Here is a 17,965-nt window from a genome sequence, read left to right as displayed (position 1 = left end):
AGGACCTGCTTCCAGAAATTTCTCGGAAGGTCTCCTGAGGAAGACATAGGGCTTGAGGTTCAGGTCTTGACTCCAGATCTCCTAACTCTAGTGCTGGTGAGCAGGGTCCCCTGTGCCAGAGCTCACGCGTGTCCTTTTTTTTCCTCCTTCCCCTCTGACATTCCCATTTCTTCCCTAGCTTATGGGAACTCTGGATTTGAACCTCAGCCTGGGGGTACAGAGCCAACCTCCACCCGGAATGGCTCTGTTCTCCCGAGGAGGTTGGTGATCCTTGGGGCTCTGAAGGGTTATTTCTTTTAAGGCCCTTTTAAGAGAGGGAGAGGATCACAGCGCTGCACACCCCCTCCCCTTTGTCTCCTCCAGAGCTGGGAGCAGAGGCCGGAAGTCAGAATGAGGGTTGAAGTCCTCTCAGGAAGCTGTGTGACCTTGGGCAAGTCCCTTCCCCTCTCTGGGCCTCAAGTGGAGATAATAATCACACCACTGCACAAGGCTGCTGTCAGAGTCAACTAGACTCATTAAGTTTACCGCCATTATGGTGGGGATTTGGAGAACAGCCAGTGCCAGGCAGGGCTCCTCCTGAGGCCTGAGAGCCTGGGGCAAAGGCGCCAGTAGGGAAGCTCCTCCTTGGCTGACCCTCCTCCCCCCAGAGCCAGCTCCAACTCTTTCTGGGTTTCTAGGTGACTTGGCTGGCCCCTCTGGATGAGTTCTACTTTAAACCTGCTGCTGCTGCCTCCTTTGTATTGGGGGGGCTCCCACAGGGGCCCTCAGGCAGGAGCCCCCCCAGCCAAGCCCTGCGGGAGGGGCTGCAGCCCCCACCCCTGCCGGTGCCCAGGAGCCTGCCCCTTCCGTTCCTCCCGGTTGCTGGAACACAGATTTCAGGGCACTTGCTGTGGGCCAGGCACTGCACAACCCCTCCTTTGGGGACACCCATGAGGCTTCTGCCCCCTCTGGGCAAACAACCATTCTTCACTATGCAGTTTACAGCTAAGAGGCTCATAGAGACTAGTTCCCATCACAGGGTCAGCAGGGCAAGAACTGCGCCAAGGTTTTCTCTGGAAAGCCAGGACGCTTGGGTCCTCAAAGGAGGTGGCAGGCTCTGGGCCTCCAAGGCTAGGGACGGGGGAGGGGCGCCTGCTGGCGGGAGGCCCATTAGCCAGCTAAGTGCTCCCTGGGAGGGGGGGGACTGTACTGCAGCAGGAGGGGGTGAGGCGAAGTGAGGGCACGCGGGTGGGGTGGGATAGAGAGATGGAGTGACGTTTCCTGAGCTCACTTAAGTGCGGCAGGAGCGGGATGGGGTACAATCTGCGCCCACAGCCCTATTATCTCCACCTTTTCCACTTGGAGCCCTCAATGAACTGACCTTGGCTCATCTTAGGCAGCTCTAACCCTCATCCTTCCAGGTGCACCCGCAATAGTTCCGTGGCCCCAAGCTCTCTTCTTTTATCTAAGACCCCGGAAAAATAAAGTCCTACTGAGCCGGCCGTAACAAAGACCCCCAAATCTGCTCCATCCTCCCTCTGGATGCAGTCGCCGCCCCGACCACCAGGGGGCGCCGCCGCGGGCCGGGCGGGCCCGACGCGGTGGGAGGGGGCGGCACCGCCCGACGGGGCGGAGCTGGGCGGGGGCGGGGCCGGGCGCCGAGTCTCCGGTCCGTCCGGGACAGACTGGCTGGCGGGCGGGCGGGCGCTGACGCCGCGGGGCCGGAGCGGGCCGCGCGGGAGCGTGTAGAAAGACCAACGGCACCGTCGGTTCCCGTCGGGGCTCCGTGGGTCCCCGAGCTGCCCCTGGCTTGGCCATGGCGGGCGCCAGGCCCGGCGTCCACGCGCTGCAGCTGGAGCCGCCCACCGTGGTGGAGACCCTGCGGCGCGGGAGTAAGTTCATCAAATGGGACGAGGTAAGAGCGCCTGTCCCCTGCTCTGCCCAGATCGGGGGACTCCATTCACATTCGCCTAGATGCCAGGGACCCCCACATCAGCGTTGCCTGACCACGGCAACCCCCCAGTCCAGCCTTGTACTCCGGAAACTTGAGTCCCCTGTCGTGCTAGTAATTGAAAACTTTGTCCCCCCTCTACCCGCAACCCAGTCCTTCAGCTGTGGTCAGTTAGGCTCTCCACTCCTTGGCGTGGAGACTTTGAACCCCATTAAATCCTGTCCCTCTTCGCACTCTCTTTCCCACTCTTGCCAGACGAATTCTGGTTCTCCTATACTGGTCTGGTCCCTAGACCCCTGCGCCTGGCACTGGACTCTCACGGGACGTAGGGCATCCTTGTCCTGGGTGAGGTGTCACTGGGGATCCCACTCTTCTCAGGGCCTCGTCTGAGCAATTCTCTTCTGCTCATCACTTTTCACTCTGTCCTGGTTGATAACCCCTTACCCTGCTTCAGGATTCCAGCGAGCTTTCTGTTCAGGTGGAAGCACCATGTTACCCCTTACTTGAAAGACTTAGACCGTCTCCAAGTTCCTCCAACACTGGGACCTTTGCTCTCCACTCCTTAACTTGGGAACTTTGAACCCCAATAAATCCTGGCCCCCACTTTTTACTGCTCTTCCCCTGGTACTTACCCGATGCCCACCTGCGGCTTCTTATCCGGATCCCACGTCTCACCCACGTTTTCGTACCGTTCCCTTCCCTGCACCCTGGGCCCCTTGCTCTCTAGAGCCTCAACCCAGCGGCCTGAGTTTCCTTACTGTTCCTTCCCAGTTGGGCCATAGGCCTGGAAGACGCTAGGTTTCTTTCCGGCTGGGTGGGGCAGGAGTGGGAACTAAGGGGAGGGGCTGGGGGCGTGGCCTTAACTGCAGGTGTGCTGGGCAAGGGGTGCCTTGGCACTGCCGCGGCCCCAGGAGACCCCTTCCCCCAAGCCAGCCTAAAGGGAAAAGTTTCTCCTTTTCCTTGTCGTGTGATAAACCCAAATAAGGAAGTGGAAACAGGGAGAGGGCCCGGGGTGGGGTGGGGGTGATAAACACAGTTTAGGACTGAAGAGCCGGGGGCCTGGATGGCCTTTGGAAGTTAGGCCCCTAGGGGAGGTCCCGTGGGGGCTCTAGGGATAGTACCCACAAATCTTTCCTTTCTACTGGGGGCTGTATAGTCAGGCCCAGGGCAAGGTTGGGAATCTCCTAGAGGGGTTGGGACCCAGTGTCCTCCAATTAGAACTGAAGGACCATACAGCCAGAAGGTTTAGGGACCTGCGTCCCTGGATCAGCTGCTATCCTTCTGTAAACCAAGACTGCATGGGTGGGGCTCCGCAATTCCCAGTCTTCTGACTGATGTCCCTGCTGGCTGTGAGGTCGTTGCTGAAACCAGGAGCCAGGGGCTGTGCAGGAGTCTTGGCTCTGTTTCCCAGGTCCCAGGACTTTGGAAATGTAACCCTGCAAATCCTAGCTTCTCCGTTCCTTCCTGTGTAAGATGGAGGTGGTGGCAGGACATACCTTACAGGGCTTTGAAGAGCCTGAAAGGGGGTTGTTGAAATTCAGGGTGTAGAACTGGACATGGTCCACAGTTGGGACCGTGGGACTGGGAGTGTGCACTGTTGGTGGCAGGATTGTGTAGGGCACCAGTTTGGGGAGGGGAGATCCTCTTTTGTCTCAAGGGGAATTAGTTCTGCTGGCTGGAGTACATAAGCCTTTGCTGGTCCTGAGCATATGGGGTAACCCTGGGCATCAGTGACTGGGTCCTTTCAGAAAATAGGCATATTCCTCTATCCTGCCCTCCTGTCAGTCATCTTAGAGCTATTAGGGAGAAGGGGAGACTCCAGCCTCGTCTTCCTGGAGGTCATGGAGGCTCTTCTGTCACTTGGGGTGAGCCTGAAGGCTACGAGGATACTAGGAGATACAGAGTGGTGGGTGGTGGGCTTTGAGGCAGATTTTAGGGTGCCCAGTTTTTGTTAGGCCTCAAGGGACGCTGAGAGGCTTTAGGTCCAGGCTCCCAGCCTCCTGCTTTCATTCAGTAGCCGTGTGCTTCAGTAAGGGGGCTGTGGAGCAGGGGAGTCTAGCCTCCCTGTCCTCTCAGGCCTTCAGGGGAAACCGAGGCTGGGATGGGCTCTCCTGGAGGTCCCCACACGAGTTTCATGTGTAGAGAAGAAAGGAAAGCACAGGGAAGGGTGTGGTGGACGATGGGTGATGAGGCCAGAGTAGCTAGTAGCCTCTGGGATAGAACTCAGCGTGAAGGTGGAGCTGGGAGGGGTGTTGGGTACCAAACCTGAACTGCTGAGGACTTGCCTTCATGTCCGGGAGCACCTGTAGGCTGCTGCAGCTTCCTCTTGACTCACTGGTGGAAACCAGCTTGGGTAGGTCCAGGACCAAGTCTCACTCCCTGACTCTCTGTGCTGCCCTCAGGAGGCCTCCAGTCGGAACCTGGTGACCCTGCGTGTGGATCCCAATGGTTTCTTCTTGTACTGGACGGGACCCAATATGGTGAGGGTTCGCTGGTGCTACTGGCTCAGTCCTGGGCCCCTGTGGGAGACCTTGTCTAGTTCTCTTGTCCTGGGGATAGGACCTAGCCAGGAGTTGGGCATTCCTCAGCTTGAGTGGGGAGATTAAGGACCCCTCATAGTTTTCAGACACAAACCTTGACTCTGGTCTCCGTAGGAGGTGGACACGCTGGACATCAGCTCCATCAGGGACACACGGACAGGTCGTTATGCCCGCCTGCCCAAGGTGAGGGATGAGGCCTTGTACTGATGGGACCAAGGTTGTCAGGGGACAGCACACCCCTTCTCCTCACCCTTGGTTTTCACTACACAGGATCCCAAGATCCGAGAAGTACTGGGCTTTGGGGGCCCTGACGCCCGGCTCGAAGAGAAGCTGATGACAGTGGTGGCTGGGCCAGACCCAGTGAACACCACATTCTTGAACTTCATGGCCGTGCAGGATGACACAGTCAAGGTGGGCTGGGGTCAGGAGACAATCCAGGAAAGCAGATGCTTCACTGGAAGACATGGCGTAGCCCAGGCTGGCCTTAGACTCAAGGCAATCCTCCTGCCTAAGTTTCTCAAGTGCTGGGATTACAGATGGTTTACAGCCACCACTCCCAGTTTTGTCCTCTTGATGTCCTCTGTACCAGACCCTGTTCCGGATGTAGGCTATGAGTGCGCCAGCCTCTCCGTCCCCTACACCTCTTCTCCCGTGTGCTAACTTCCAGGTCTGGTCGGAGGAGTTGTTCAAACTGGCTATGAACATATTGGCTCAGAATGCCTCCCGGAACACCTTCCTGCGGAAAGCGTGAGCCCTGGGTCACCTTGGGGAGCACTGGGGGTTCAGCTGACCAGTCCCAAGGTCTGATCTTCATACCTGCCTCCTCAGATACACAAAGCTGAAGCTGCAGGTGAACCAGGATGGACGGATTCCGGTCAAGAAGTGAGCACCCCTTCCCCCTCAGCATCTTCTCTCCTGCCCTGACCTTGGTGATCTTTGCCCCCCAACTGACCCTGACCCCTCCCGCCTGCATCAGCATTCTGAAGATGTTCTCAGCAGACAAGAAGCGGGTGGAGACTGCGCTGGAGTCCTGTGGCCTCAACTTCAACCGGGTGTGTAGGGCCGGAGCCGGGGCCAGGGAGGGTGGGGTAGGGTGGGTGTCATGGTGGGTGCCCACTTTCTGGAACTTGCTGCCCTAGGTTCTCACCCCACACTCCTCACCCTTAGAGTGAGTCCATCCGGCCTGATGAGTTTTCCCTGGAAATCTTTGAGCGGTTCTTGAACAAGCTGTGTCTGCGACCGGATATTGACAAGATCCTGCTCGAGATGTAAGTGGCCTGGGAGTGGCTGCCACAGGCTTGGGCTCTGCCCCTGGCTTATGCTCAGTGTTCTTTCTAGTGGAAGTGGTGTGGGTGGGCAGGTCAGAGTAAGAAAGGGGGGACCGCTGGGTAGCAGTGGCGCACGCCTTTAATCCTAGTACTAGGGAGGCAGAGGCAGGTGGGGCTCTGTGAGTTTGAGGCCAGCCTGGTCTACAGAGCGAGTTCCAGGACAGCCAGGGCTGTTACCCAGAGAAACCCTGTCTCAGAGAGAGAGAGAGAGAGAGAGAGAGAAGCAGGAAAGGGGGGACCGCCACAGGATGCTCCTGTGGTTTCTGGAGCTTGATGCCGTTCCTTTGCCACAGGTGGCTTAATCATCCCACTTAGGATGGGAACCAAGGGGCTCAGATATGTAGTAGGACCTGCCTGAGCCAACACAGTGTGGGAGGACAGAGCCAAGATTGGTCCTGGGGTCTAGAGCCTCAGAGTGGTGAGTTGAGCCCTGGCAAATGCTGATGCCAGTCCATCTTCTGCCTGACGCTGTTGAGTGCTCAGGAGTGGACAGGGAAACTGAGGCCCAGAACGCCAATCTGTGGCTGCTGAAGTTAGGTGCAGGCCTTCCCACTTCTGTCTCCCAGGGTGAGGGCTTAGCACGAGGTGGGAGCTGAGGCTACAGCCTGACCCAGCTTCTGGGCCCCTCCAGAGGTGCCAAGGGCAAGCCGTACCTCACTCTGGAGCAGCTCATGGACTTTATCAACCAGAAGCAAAGAGACCCCAGACTCAATGAAGTGCTGTACCCGCCACTGCGGCCCTCACAGGCTCGGTTGCTCATTGAGAAGTATGAGCCTAACCAGCAGTTCCTGGAGCGAGGTAAATGGCTGGTGGCAGTGGGGCAGTGTGGGTGGGACAGGGCAAGCTCAGCTCAGCTGACCTGTTGGTACCCCATCCCCAGACCAGATGTCTATGGAGGGCTTCAGCCGCTACCTAGGAGGGGAGGAGAATGGCATCCTGCCGCTGGAGGCCCTGGATCTGAGCATGGACATGACGCAGCCTCTGAGCGCGTACTTCATCAATTCCTCACACAATACCTATCTCACTGGTGAGTAAGAGAGAGAGAGAGCAGACACCCTTCCCCAGAGTCAATATCTCTGTCAGTATCACTTTATGGGTGGCTGTCCTTGAGGTGTCCCTGGGGAGGGGCTGAGGGCATGTCTGTTGGCATTGTGCAGGGACAGATGCCTGGGTAGGAGATAGATGGTTTTAAAAGGGGCAGGTGTGTGTGACTCAGGAACAGGGCACTAGCCTCCCACTTGCATAGCCCCAGGAGAAGCAAGAAAGGAAATCAGGGGGTATGGGGAACATGAACCTAGGGGCAGGTACACAGAATGGAGGGTAGTGAGAGAAGACCGGGAAGGGGAGACAGGAGCAACCCTGGTCTGGAAGGCTTTTGGACTCAATATGAATGGCAGAGAGGTTCTTGGAGAGTCTGAAGAAGAGAAAGCACTGGAACTGGCAGTTCTATGGGACTGTGGTCCCCTAGGCAGGAGGCGGGGAGGCTGGTGCAGTCAGAGACGGAGAGCAGGAATAGACAGTAGATACCAGTTAGGTCCTAGGGAGCTCTGGAAGGTATCTGGGGAGTCAGGCAGTGCTGGGAGTGTGTGATGAGAGAGAATGTGAGCCTCGAAGGGAGAACCAGCTAGGCCTAACAATGCTACTGGATGCCTGCTCTGCTCCCACCTGGTGAATGCCAGGGACTGGGGGTTAGAATGTCTGCCCTTCTCTGAGGGCTTCTGGGGGAGATGGTACTGGCTCCACTTTGAGTGGAGGAGTATCCGACTGGCCAGAGTGTACCACCCTGGAGTTGGTCTGGGTCGGTTCTCCATGGACCGTGGTGGCCAGTGAATAGTGACATAGCCTTCCCTGCAGCGGGCCAGCTGGCTGGAACATCGTCAGTGGAGATGTACCGCCAGGCGTTGCTGTGGGGCTGCCGCTGTGTGGAGCTGGATGTATGGAAGGGACGGCCACCGGAGGAAGAGCCCTTCATTACCCATGGTTTTACCATGACCACTGAGGTGCCATTGCGTGATGTGCTTGAGGCCATCGCTGAGACAGCCTTCAAGACCTCTCCCTACCCTGTCATCCTCTCCTTCGAGAACCATGTGGACTCGTGAGTGGGCCTGCCCCGGGAATCTCTAGAGAGACCTCTGATGAAGGCACTCCAGAGGGATGCCCACACAGCCTCCTTTCACGCTTTCTTCACCTCTGAAACTGAACTGCCTCCGCTTCCCCTGGGAACCTCTGACCTCTGACCTTGTTCCCACAGGGCAAAACAGCAGGCCAAGATGGCTGAGTACTGCCGCTCTATCTTTGGGGATGCGCTGCTCATTGACCCCCTGGATAAGTACCCGGTATGGGGGTGTGGAGCTAAGGCAAGGGCATATGGGAGTGAAGGGTGACTGAAGGGTCCTGACTTGTCCACACTGTCCAGCTCTCTCCCGGAGTCCCTCTGCCTAGTCCACAAGATCTGATGGGCCGGATCCTGGTGAAGAATAAGAAGCGACATCGGCCCAGCACAGGCGTCCCCGACAGCTCAGTTCGCAAGAGGCCGCTGGAGCAGAGCAACTCAGCCCTGAGCGAGAGCTCAGCCACCACAGAGCCTTCCTCACCCCAGCTTGGTATGGCCTGGCCTGACCTCCAGCCCAGATCCTAGCACTGACTTAACCTCTCACCCCAATGTCTCCATCACCCCAACCCCTGACCTCCTTCCTTACCACCTCAGCCGAGTGGTGACCTCTCAGCCCTGACTTCCAACCTGTCGCTGCTGCCTGGCCAGGGTAGAGCTCTGGATTCTGACCTTTGACGTCAGTGAACTTCTGCCTTCAGCCTTCTGACACTTGACCTATAACCTCCACTGACTCTGCTCACCTAGCTCCTTAAAATTTCGGCTAACCTTTGCCCTGTCATTTTATTGAGGTCCCTCATCATTAACTGCTCACCCCATTAATCCCCACTGGGTATGGCTCTTGCTGAGCTGAACTTGTAGCCCAGCCTGTTTCTATGTACCTGGCTGTTCAGGCTGTTGTTCTGGTTTCCTACTGTATATAACGTTGACCTATGACCCCTCTGGACCAGCTTTAATGCCATCCAGATTCTGACTCCTACCCTCTCCCCAAGCTGTGCTTCTCTAAGATGGCACCCTGCCCTCCCCACGTACACTGAGCACAACTGTAGGCTTCCTCAGCATCAGCCTGTGGTTCTGACCTTTGACCCTTGGTCCTGGTCTAGGGTCACCTAGCTCAGACAGCTGCCCTGGCCTAAGCAATGGGGAGGAGGTGGGACTTGAGAAGACCAGCCTGGAACCCCAGAAGTCTCTAGGCGAGGAGGGCCTCGGCCGGGGACCTAATGTTCTCATACCTGCTGACCGAGAGGATGAAGAAGAGGATGAAGAAGAGGAAGAAACATCGGATCCGAAGAAACCCACCACGGATGAGGTTAGGACCACAGGCGGGCACGGGGGCATTTGCTGAGCACCTGCTGGGTGACAGCCATCGTCCTGGTCAGCTGCTCTCCTAGAGCATGATCTGTGTAGGACCCCAGCTTAAGGAGGTATGCAAACCATCCTGAAAGAGTTAGGGCACAGACCTAGGAGATGGCTCCCCTAGTTAAAGTATCTGCTTCCACATGCTTGTCCTCCTCACACACAATAAATAAATAAAATGTAATAATATAAGAACGAGCTAAATGTGCTGGCACATGCCTTTATTCTCAGCGGCAGAGGGAGGCAGATCTCTGCACCTGAGCTCAGCCTGGTCTGTCTACACAGTGAGCTCTGGGCTAGTAATTGCAAAATAGAGAGACCCTGTCTCAAAATAAATAAAGTAATTTTTAAAAAATGTTGTTAGGGTACAGGACTGGCAAAGTAACAGTCCTTACCATACAAGCCTAGTGGCCTGAATTTGATACCCAGAACCCAAGGCAGAAGGAGACGACTAACTCCTGAAAGTTGTCCTCTGATCAGCGTGTGTGCACCGTGGCAGCAAGTACCCACACTTACACACACACTCTCGCACAGTGTGTGGTGAGAGGAAAAGAAACTGAAGCTAAAAGTTGAAGGAAAGGAGGACACAGAATTACAGAGTTGGCAGGGAGGTTGGGGCACACAGACCTAAAGATGCTGTACTAACGTGTGCTAAGGCCCTGTGGCAGGAGAAACTAGTACAAGAGGAGGGAGTGTCAAGAGGAATATTGGAGAGTAGAGGTAACAGAAAGGTCACTGTGGCTATTGTGAGAGGGTGGATTGAGAGCAGCCCCAAGTTGGGGAGGGTGTGTGTTTGCAGGGCAATGAGAGTCTTCTATCAAGGTGATATCAAGGAGTCTTGCAGGAAGTGGCTGGGCAGTATGGCTGCAGGTGTGGGAAAGGGCTAGCCCCCCTTTTAGGGGTGCAAGTAAGGGACCTCTCATGCCACTGACCCCGGGTTTTGGGGCCACAGGGCACAGCCAGCAGTGAAGTCAATGCCACCGAGGAGATGTCGACACTCGTCAACTACATTGAGCCCGTCAAGTTCAAGTCTTTTGAGGCTGCTCGAAGTAAGTGGGGATAGGAGACTGAGAGCTGGCCCTGCCAGGCCCTGCCAGACCTTATACTTTCCCTCCCCCACCCACAGAAAGGAACAAGTGCTTCGAGATGTCATCCTTTGTGGAGACCAAGGCCATGGAGCAACTAACCAAGAGTCCCATGGAGTTCGTGGAGTATCCTTCCCGGGCACTGGGCTGGGGTGTGGCTAGGCAGGGACTTGCAGATGCCCCAGGGATTTGCCCCCATTTGCACGGGGATATCAGTGGGTTGAGGTGTGAGGTGTGGAGGCTCAGGGATGATATGGGTAGCTTTGCTGGGAGTGGGCTTCTGGGAGCATGGAGATGGGACTTGAAGCAGAGGCTGGCAGAGCTTGGTCACTCTTCCCTATGGCCCTGACCACCAACCTCAGATACAACAAACAGCAGCTTAGCCGCATTTACCCCAAGGGCACCCGTGTGGACTCCTCCAACTACATGCCCCAGCTCTTCTGGAATGTGGGTTGCCAGCTTGTGGCTCTCAACTTCCAGACCTTGGGTGAGCTCTGGCCCTCAGTCTTAGTTTTTTTGTTGTTTTGTTTTGTTTTTTTGTTTTTCAAGATAAGGTTTCTCTGTATAACAGTCCTAGCTGTCCTGGAACTTTGTAGACCAGGCTGGCCTTGAGCTCACTGAGATCCACTAGCCTCTGCCTCCGAGTGCTAGGGTTAAAGGCGTGCACCACCACTGCCCGGCCCTGTCTTAGGGTTTTTATTGCTGGGATAAAACATGTGACCAAAAGCAACTTGGGAGTGAAGGGGTTTATTCCATCTCACAGCTTACATGCCTATCATCTAGGGAAGCCAGGCCAGGAACTGCAGCAGAGGCTGTGGAGGAACCCTGCTTCCTGGCCTACTTCTACTTGCTCGTTCAGCCTGCTTTCTTATAGCACCCAGGACCACCAGCCAGGGGTGGCACTGCCCACAGTGGGCTGGGTCCTCCCACATCAATTAATCAAGAAAATGCACCACAGGCTTGCCTATAGGCCAATCTGATGGGGGGCGATTTTCTCATTGTTCCCTCTACCAAAATGACTGTAGTTGGGATCAAATTGACTTAAACAGGCAGAACATCCTCCTTGACCTGGACCGTTTACTGACTCCTAAGTTTACCTAATCCTAGGTCCCAAAATTGAACCCAGACTTTCTCTGGAGCCCTGACATTGCTGACTGGACCCCTACCTGTCTGTTTGTTCTTGCATCTCTACCCTGGCATCCATTTAATCCTAGCTCTGGTCCTGGACCTCGAACTCTGACTGAACCCCACTAGGCCACTTTACTTACCCGGCCTGTGTTACTTACAGACATGCCAATGCAGCTCAACGCAGGTGTCTTCGAATATAATGGACGCAGTGGGTACTTGCTCAAGCCTGAGTTCATGCGGCGGCCAGACAAGTCCTTTGACCCCTTCACTGAGGTCATTGTGGATGGCATAGTGGCCAATGCCTTGCGGGTCAAGGTAGGTCCTGAGGGGGATCAGGCCTCAGGTGTTCTGAGGGTAAGACACACAGTAGCTGCTTTACTTCCCTTCCTGGCCTCTCCTACTGCAGGTGATTTCGGGGCAGTTCCTGTCTGACAGGAAGGTGGGCATCTACGTCGAAGTGGACATGTTTGGTCTCCCAGTTGACACAAGGCGCAAATATCGCACAAGGACATCCCAGGGGAATTCATTCAACCCTGTGTGGGATGAAGAGCCCTTTGACTTCCCCAAGGTAAGCCTGCTCTGTGGCAGGTCAGTCTAACCTGACTTGGCTGTAATCAGTCTTAGAGCAGGGGCCAGGCACCTGATCAGAAAGTGGGAAGGGCAAGTGACCCTCCAGGCCCTGCATGTCCCATGGTCAGGCTTGGGGTCCCTGGCCTCTCCTGGGTGACAGGAGGAATAAGGAGAGAGAGGGCTGCAGGGTAGGGATGATGACAACATTGTCCTATCTTGTGTTGTTCCTGTTCCTTCCCCACACGAGGGACAGACACTGCCTGCCTCATCTCCAAGGCAGGAAGCACTTGCCAGAGACCACAGCTCCAAGCTTGCACCCTCTCCTACGGTCCCATGGGAATATGACCTCTACTTCTGACTGGGCTGAAGTACATCCCGAATTTATACACATGGCTCAGTATAGTTGCTAAGCAGGCCACAATGCAACCTGACCTATCTTGTCCAGTGGATGGCCCTGAGGGCTTCTGACTGCCTGTGAGCTGGGTTTCTATGGCTATGGCATAGTGGTCCTGGCTCTGCCCCATAGCTCAACAGTCTGGACCCCACAGGTTGTGCTGCCCACGCTGGCCTCACTTCGCATTGCAGCTTTTGAGGAGGGTGGCAGATTTGTTGGGCACCGCATCCTGCCTGTCTCTGCCATCCGCTCAGGTGAGTCATGGGCTTTGGGTAGCACTGAGCTGACTTGGGGATTTGGCCAGGATAGATGATCTTGCCCTTCTGTCTGTCCAGGATACCACTATGTCTGCCTGCGAAATGAGGCTAACCAGCCCCTGTGTCTGCCTGCCCTGCTTATCTACACTGAAGCTTCTGACTACATCCCAGATGACCACCAGGGTGAGCTGGGGCAGTAGACCAGGGCAGGGACCAGAGGTGGGAGCTGGGCATGGGCATGGCTGAACTAGGAGCCTCAGTTCACATGGGGTCAGGCTTCCCACACTTGGAGCCCTGTGCTGGGTTTGGTCTGAAGACTGGGCCTTCTGCTTCCTCTAGACTATGCAGAGGCCCTGATTAACCCCATCAAGCATGTCAGCCTAATGGACCAGCGGGCCAAGCAGCTGGCTGCTCTCATTGGGGAGAGCGAGGTGAGTGGGCAGCAATGGTGGGAGGCAGGGCTAGGCCTACCTTGACGCTGGGGACCAGTGGACAGCCCTCCCACAGGTACCCCCATCTCCCAGCTCTGCCATCTGATGCCTCTCCCCAAACTGAACTGTTAAGTGTCTTACTGTGGACCCTAGCTTCCTGTCTCGCCAGCCCAGCTCAGGCCTGCAAAACCTGCTCCCCTTTCTGGGCTCTTTTATCTCACTCAAACCTGGAAATGATGTCAAATGGCTGCTAATTGCCAACGTGCTGCCAGGCCTGGTGTGAGGTCAGTCACATCCTTGGCTCACTGCCATGTCCCTCAGAGAGGCTATGGAAGTGGCTCAGGTCTGTACAGCCCGGCTGGGCTTCCAGCTTGACCTTTCTGCCATGTCCCTCAGAGAGGCTATGGAGTGGCTCAGGTCTGTACAGCTCGGCTGGGCTTCCAGCTTGACCTTTCTGCCATGTTGCACTTTCAGGAGCTTTGGCTGATTTGCAGCAGGCGTGAGGGCTGTGGGTTTTTGCTTTCGTATGTAAACATGTTTGCACGTGTTCACATATATGTGCACATGGTTTTCCAGAGTCACACTCCACCTTATTTTCTCAGATAGGGTCTCTCATTGAACTAGAGCAGCTGGCCAGGAAACTTCAGGGATCTGCCTGTCTCTGTCCACCGTGGCCCTGGGGTTATAGACATGAGGAGGTCTGACCGCAGGTCCTCATGTTTTTATGGCAAGCTTACTGAGTCAGTCAGTTTTCCAGTCCCTTCCCTCCTTCCCTCCAGTGCTGGATAGGGATGGAGCCCAGGGTTTTAAGCAGGCCAGGCAAAAGCTCTCCCACTGAGCTATACCCTCAGCTCAGCTGTGGGCTCTTGGAAGAGGATGTACCCATTTGCACTGATTTGGGTTGTGTCTAGGCTCGAGTTTCTCAAGCTCTACATGGAATCAAAAATTTGGGTATACGTACACAGGGGCATTGGAAGTCAGGGAAGCCATGAGGAGGTAGTGGCTTCAGCACCAGGAGCACAGGAGCAGAGGTTCAGCCACATGTCCTGACCCGATCCCCATGGGGCCTGTGGCGGCCAGGAAAGAGATGACTGCAATTAGGGCTGTGAGGAGCTATTAGTTGAAGAGACTGGTGCCCGCTCTGCTGTTACTTCCTCTGCTGATTAAATTGGGAGCTGAGCATCCAGGGGGAGGACGGACCACCAGGCAAGGGTGGGAGGGACACAGCAGAGAACTCTTGGGGCCAGGCCAGGCTTTTCCAGAATTATCTGGGAGTTGTTGAGGACATGCAGTGATCTGGTAACACACAGCTTTCCTGGCTGGCGTGGACAAGGGTCTGCCTATTGTTTATCTTTTTATTGTGCAGGCAGAGGGAGCTGGTAGGGGTATAGGGCATCCAGAGGTAGAAGGACCCAGAGATGGAGAAAACATTTTTGGAAAGAGTTTTCTCTCTTGCAGGCTCAGGCCAGTACAGAGACATATCAGGAGACGCAGTCTCAACAGCCAGGGTCACAGTTCTTGCCCAACCCCACACCTAACCCACTGGATGCCTCACCTCGCTGGCCCCCAGGTCCTACTACCTCCCCCACTAGCACCTCCCTCAGTAGCCCAGGTAAGGGGAAGCTTGTCCTCGGAGTGGGCCAAGGGGAGCCATGTGCTGCTGGCTCTTAGCTTCTCACCATAGCCTCTGCTCTCCAGGGCAGCGAGATGATTTGATTGCCAGCATCCTCTCTGGTAAGGGATACAGCCTGATCTGGGGTGGGGCCACCTGGAGGGCATCTACCGCACCCATCTCGGTCATGCCCAGACCACCTCACCTGCTACCCTGCCTCCTTTTTGCTTGCTACCTACACCTCTCCCTTTTAGAGGTGACCCCTACCCCTCTAGAGGAGCTTCGAAACCACAAGGCTATGGTAAAGCTCCAGAGCCGACAGGATCGAGACCTGAGGGAGCTGCAGAAAAAGCACCAGCGCAAGACTGTGGCCCTCACCCGCCGCCTTCTGGATGGTTTGGCGCAGGCCAGGGCTGAGGGCAGATGCCGGCCCTCCCCCGGTGCCCCGTGAGTGCTCTGAAGCCTGGTACCACCTTGTGGAGGGAGGTGTGCATGTGGCTCTCCATGCTGGGTGGGCATGCTTGGATGACGGGAAGGTGGAGAGAGATTCCCATACTGGTCCTCACTCTTCCCTGAGAGGAACATCTCATCTGAAGTCCCCTGCCAAAAGCAGGAACCGGCACCTGTGTAAAGCTAACGGTATAGCTGCTGGCCCCTGCTGGTCCTCTTGATTTGCATAGCAGACCTCACCTGGCTGGTGCCTGCCACTGCCTGCTGGCACGAATCCCGCTCTTAACTGTCCTATGCCAGGGACATGGCATTATTGAGAATGTTCTCCCTACAGAGTCAGCAATCCTGAAGACATTAAGGAGTATCGAGAGTTCCAGAACCAAAAGGTACAGATCCTGCTGGAGCTGAGGGAGGCCCAGGCAGATGCAGAAACCGAACGAAGGCTGGAGCACCTCAGACAGGTGAGAGGGGCCTGTGGTGTAGGCAAGGAGAACCAGCTTCCTGGGTAAACCTGTCAGCCCTGTGTTACCTGCTGGCTGGCTGCCTGTGTCCCCAGGCTCAGCAGCGGCTCAGGGAGGTTGTCCTGGATGCACACACAACCCAGTTCAAGAGACTGAAGGAGCTGAATGAAAGGTAAAGACAGAAGGTCCTGTGTGCGTGCGGTGGGACTCTGGTGCCAGGAGTCCTGCCTCTGACCCCCTCCTGTCCCTTCTTGCTGCTCCAGGGAGAAGAAGGAGCTTCAGAAGATCCTGGACAGAAAACGCAACAACAGTATCTCAGAGGCCAAGACGAGGGAGAAGCATAAGAAGGAGGTGTAAGTGTGTTGGGGCTGGGAGCCATTGAGTGAGGGGAAGAAGGGAGATGCCTGGGCACGGAGCCATCCCTTTCCCCTCTGTAGGGAACTGACAGAGATTAATCGGCGGCATATCACTGAGTCAGTCAACTCTATCAGACGGGTAAGTGAGCCCCACCTCTCTCCTTCACTCATCAAAAACTCTGCTCTTCCATGCCTGGCTTGGTGCCATATTGTTCTCCAGAAGGCTCCTAACACCTTTCCTCCAGGGTCTGTACCAACAACCTCTGGTGCCTGCGTCGTATCTAACACCTTAAGTGTCCTGGGAGCCCCGATGCCCTGCTCCCTGATTTCAGTGCTCCCAGGTCTTGGCCCTCCTGCAGCTGAACTCCTGCCCTCCCTTGCAGCTGGAAGAGGCCCAGAAGCAGCGCCATGAGCGCCTCCTGGCAGGGCAGCAGCAAGTCCTCCAGCAGCTAGTGGAAGAGGAGCCCAAGGTGAGCCAGGGAGGAGGCAGACAGGCAGGTAGCACAGGAGCTGGGCAGCCTGGCCCCTCTGGACACTCATCCTCTTGCAGCTGCTGGCCCAGCTGACCCAGGAGTGTCGGGAGCAGCGTGAGAGGTTGCCCCAGGACACCCGTCGATGCCTGCTAGGCGAGACATCAGAGGGGCTGGGGGACGGCCCCCAGGTGGCTTGTGCCAGCAATGGTCATGCACCTGCGAGTGGTGGGCACCTGTCCGGCGCTGACTCGGAGAGCCAGGAGGAGAACACCCAGCTCTAAACTGGCTGAACAAGAGGTGGCCACAGGACTGGGGTGGGCACTGGGCAGTGGGTAGAAGACACTAATGCTTTTTTTTTTAACCTTTTATCTTTAGAAATTTTATTTTTTTAAAATCTGAAGCAAATGCCTCACACTAACTCCATTTTCTTTGGGCCTCTTTAGTCCTCAGTCTCCCTCTCTAACCTCAGGCCTAGGAAAAGGCTGGGACTAGTATGCCATCGCACTCACAAAGATGGGTGTTTCCCCACTTCCAGGGAGCAGTAGGTGGAGCTCTGGGAAGTAGAGGCCAACCCTTTATATTTGGGATTTTTTTTTTACGTGAATAAAAGTGGACTTGAGGGACCCTGTGCACAGTGTGGTTTGGATGAAAGCGTTCTAGGCTCTAGCTCAATTACTGCCATTTCCTCTGGGGCCTCAGTTTCCTCGTTTATAAAATGGGGTTGTGTCATTGTGGTTAGACTCCTAGCAAAAGTTTCAAGGTTTTAACTTGGTGGCCTTGCCCAGGATCTGTGGTGACCTCATTCCCTGCCAGAGGTGGCTTTGAGCTTTCTGCCTCTGCCCTGAGCACCTTGGTTCCCCAGCCCTATCACTCTCTTCTCCCTCAGCTTTTCCATCTCTTTGCTCGGGCTCAGACCTTGTGTCAGGAAGCCTTTCCTGCCTCCCTTCCTGTTGCCTGATATGCCCCAAGCACCCAGCATCTCCTGCCAGGGCTACTGAGGGCACCACACAGGGATGAGGTGGCTGGTTGGAGCTGAGTTGTCAGATTGGGAAGGGGTCCATGGCTCTTAGGATGAAGGAAGCTGGCAGTCTTAAGGGTTGTTGCTGGCAGGGGCTATGATACTCTGTGGATATCCCATGGCCCCCTCACTCCTGTGAGGGAGATGTTTTTGCCTGTTTTACAGATATGGAAACAGGTCCTGAATGGAAGCAGCGTGTACTGGGCTGTAGCTAAGTGGAGACCTGCCAGGAGGCAGGCTGACCTACGTGCTAGCGCTGTGCTAGATGGTCTTCACCAGCCTGGAGAACCTGCTCTGAGCCTGGGACCAGCCAGGAATACCAGAGACCCTGTGGCAAGAGAATGGGCTAGGCCCAGCAGTAGAGGCAGGCTGGCACTTCTTCAAGGCCTCTCCCAGCTTCCTGGCGTTGGGGACTGACTGCTCCCTCCAGAGGAAGGCAGCCTCTTATCGGGGCTTATCTCCTGCC

General features: G+C 55.9%; 1 protein-coding gene across 1 annotated transcript; it reads left to right on the top strand.

Annotated features, from left to right (window-relative positions):
- Window positions 1–1,663: 1,663 nt before the first annotated feature.
- Window positions 1,664–17,109, top strand: Plcb3 (phospholipase C beta 3). Its single transcript, XM_075973325.1, has 31 exons — window positions 1,664–1,894; window positions 4,333–4,410; window positions 4,585–4,653; window positions 4,741–4,881; window positions 5,138–5,217; window positions 5,299–5,352; window positions 5,447–5,522; window positions 5,638–5,738; window positions 6,430–6,596; window positions 6,679–6,825; window positions 7,653–7,893; window positions 8,050–8,134; window positions 8,215–8,401; window positions 9,012–9,217; window positions 10,217–10,313; window positions 10,391–10,475; window positions 10,712–10,836; window positions 11,638–11,792; window positions 11,884–12,045; window positions 12,596–12,695; window positions 12,777–12,881; window positions 13,038–13,129; window positions 14,588–14,741; window positions 14,828–14,863; window positions 14,996–15,188; window positions 15,526–15,652; window positions 15,748–15,824; window positions 15,916–16,005; window positions 16,090–16,147; window positions 16,392–16,478; window positions 16,559–17,109. The coding sequence occupies exons 1-31, from the start codon at window positions 1,796–1,798 to the stop codon at window positions 16,760–16,762; spliced, it is 3,678 nt and encodes a 1,225-aa protein (XP_075829440.1). The 5' UTR covers window positions 1,664–1,795; the 3' UTR covers window positions 16,763–17,109.
- The last annotated feature ends 856 nt before the right edge of the window (window positions 17,110–17,965 follow it).

The sequence above is a fragment of the Microtus pennsylvanicus genome, chromosome 5 (genome assembly GCF_037038515.1).
Source record: "Microtus pennsylvanicus isolate mMicPen1 chromosome 5, mMicPen1.hap1, whole genome shotgun sequence".
Lineage (NCBI taxonomy): Eukaryota > Metazoa > Chordata > Mammalia > Rodentia > Cricetidae > Microtus > Microtus pennsylvanicus.
Note: the sequence above shows the minus strand (reverse complement) of the source record. Positions and strands in the feature narration are given on the sequence as shown.

What these genes read in the sequence shown, in the direction of transcription:
- Plcb3 (XM_075973325.1), top strand. Translation starts at nt 1,796, where the DNA reads ATGGCGGGCGCCAGGCCCGGCGTCCACGCGCTGCAGCTGGAGCCGCCC. An exon ending in AACACCTTCCTGCGGAAAGC is followed by an intron (nt 5,218 to 5,298) that starts GTGAGCCCTGGG and finishes CTGCCTCCTCAG; the next exon opens with ATACACAAAGCTGAAGCTGC. An exon ending in GTCTTTTGAGGCTGCTCGAA is followed by an intron (nt 10,314 to 10,390) that starts GTAAGTGGGGAT and finishes CCCCACCCACAG; the next exon opens with AAAGGAACAAGTGCTTCGAG.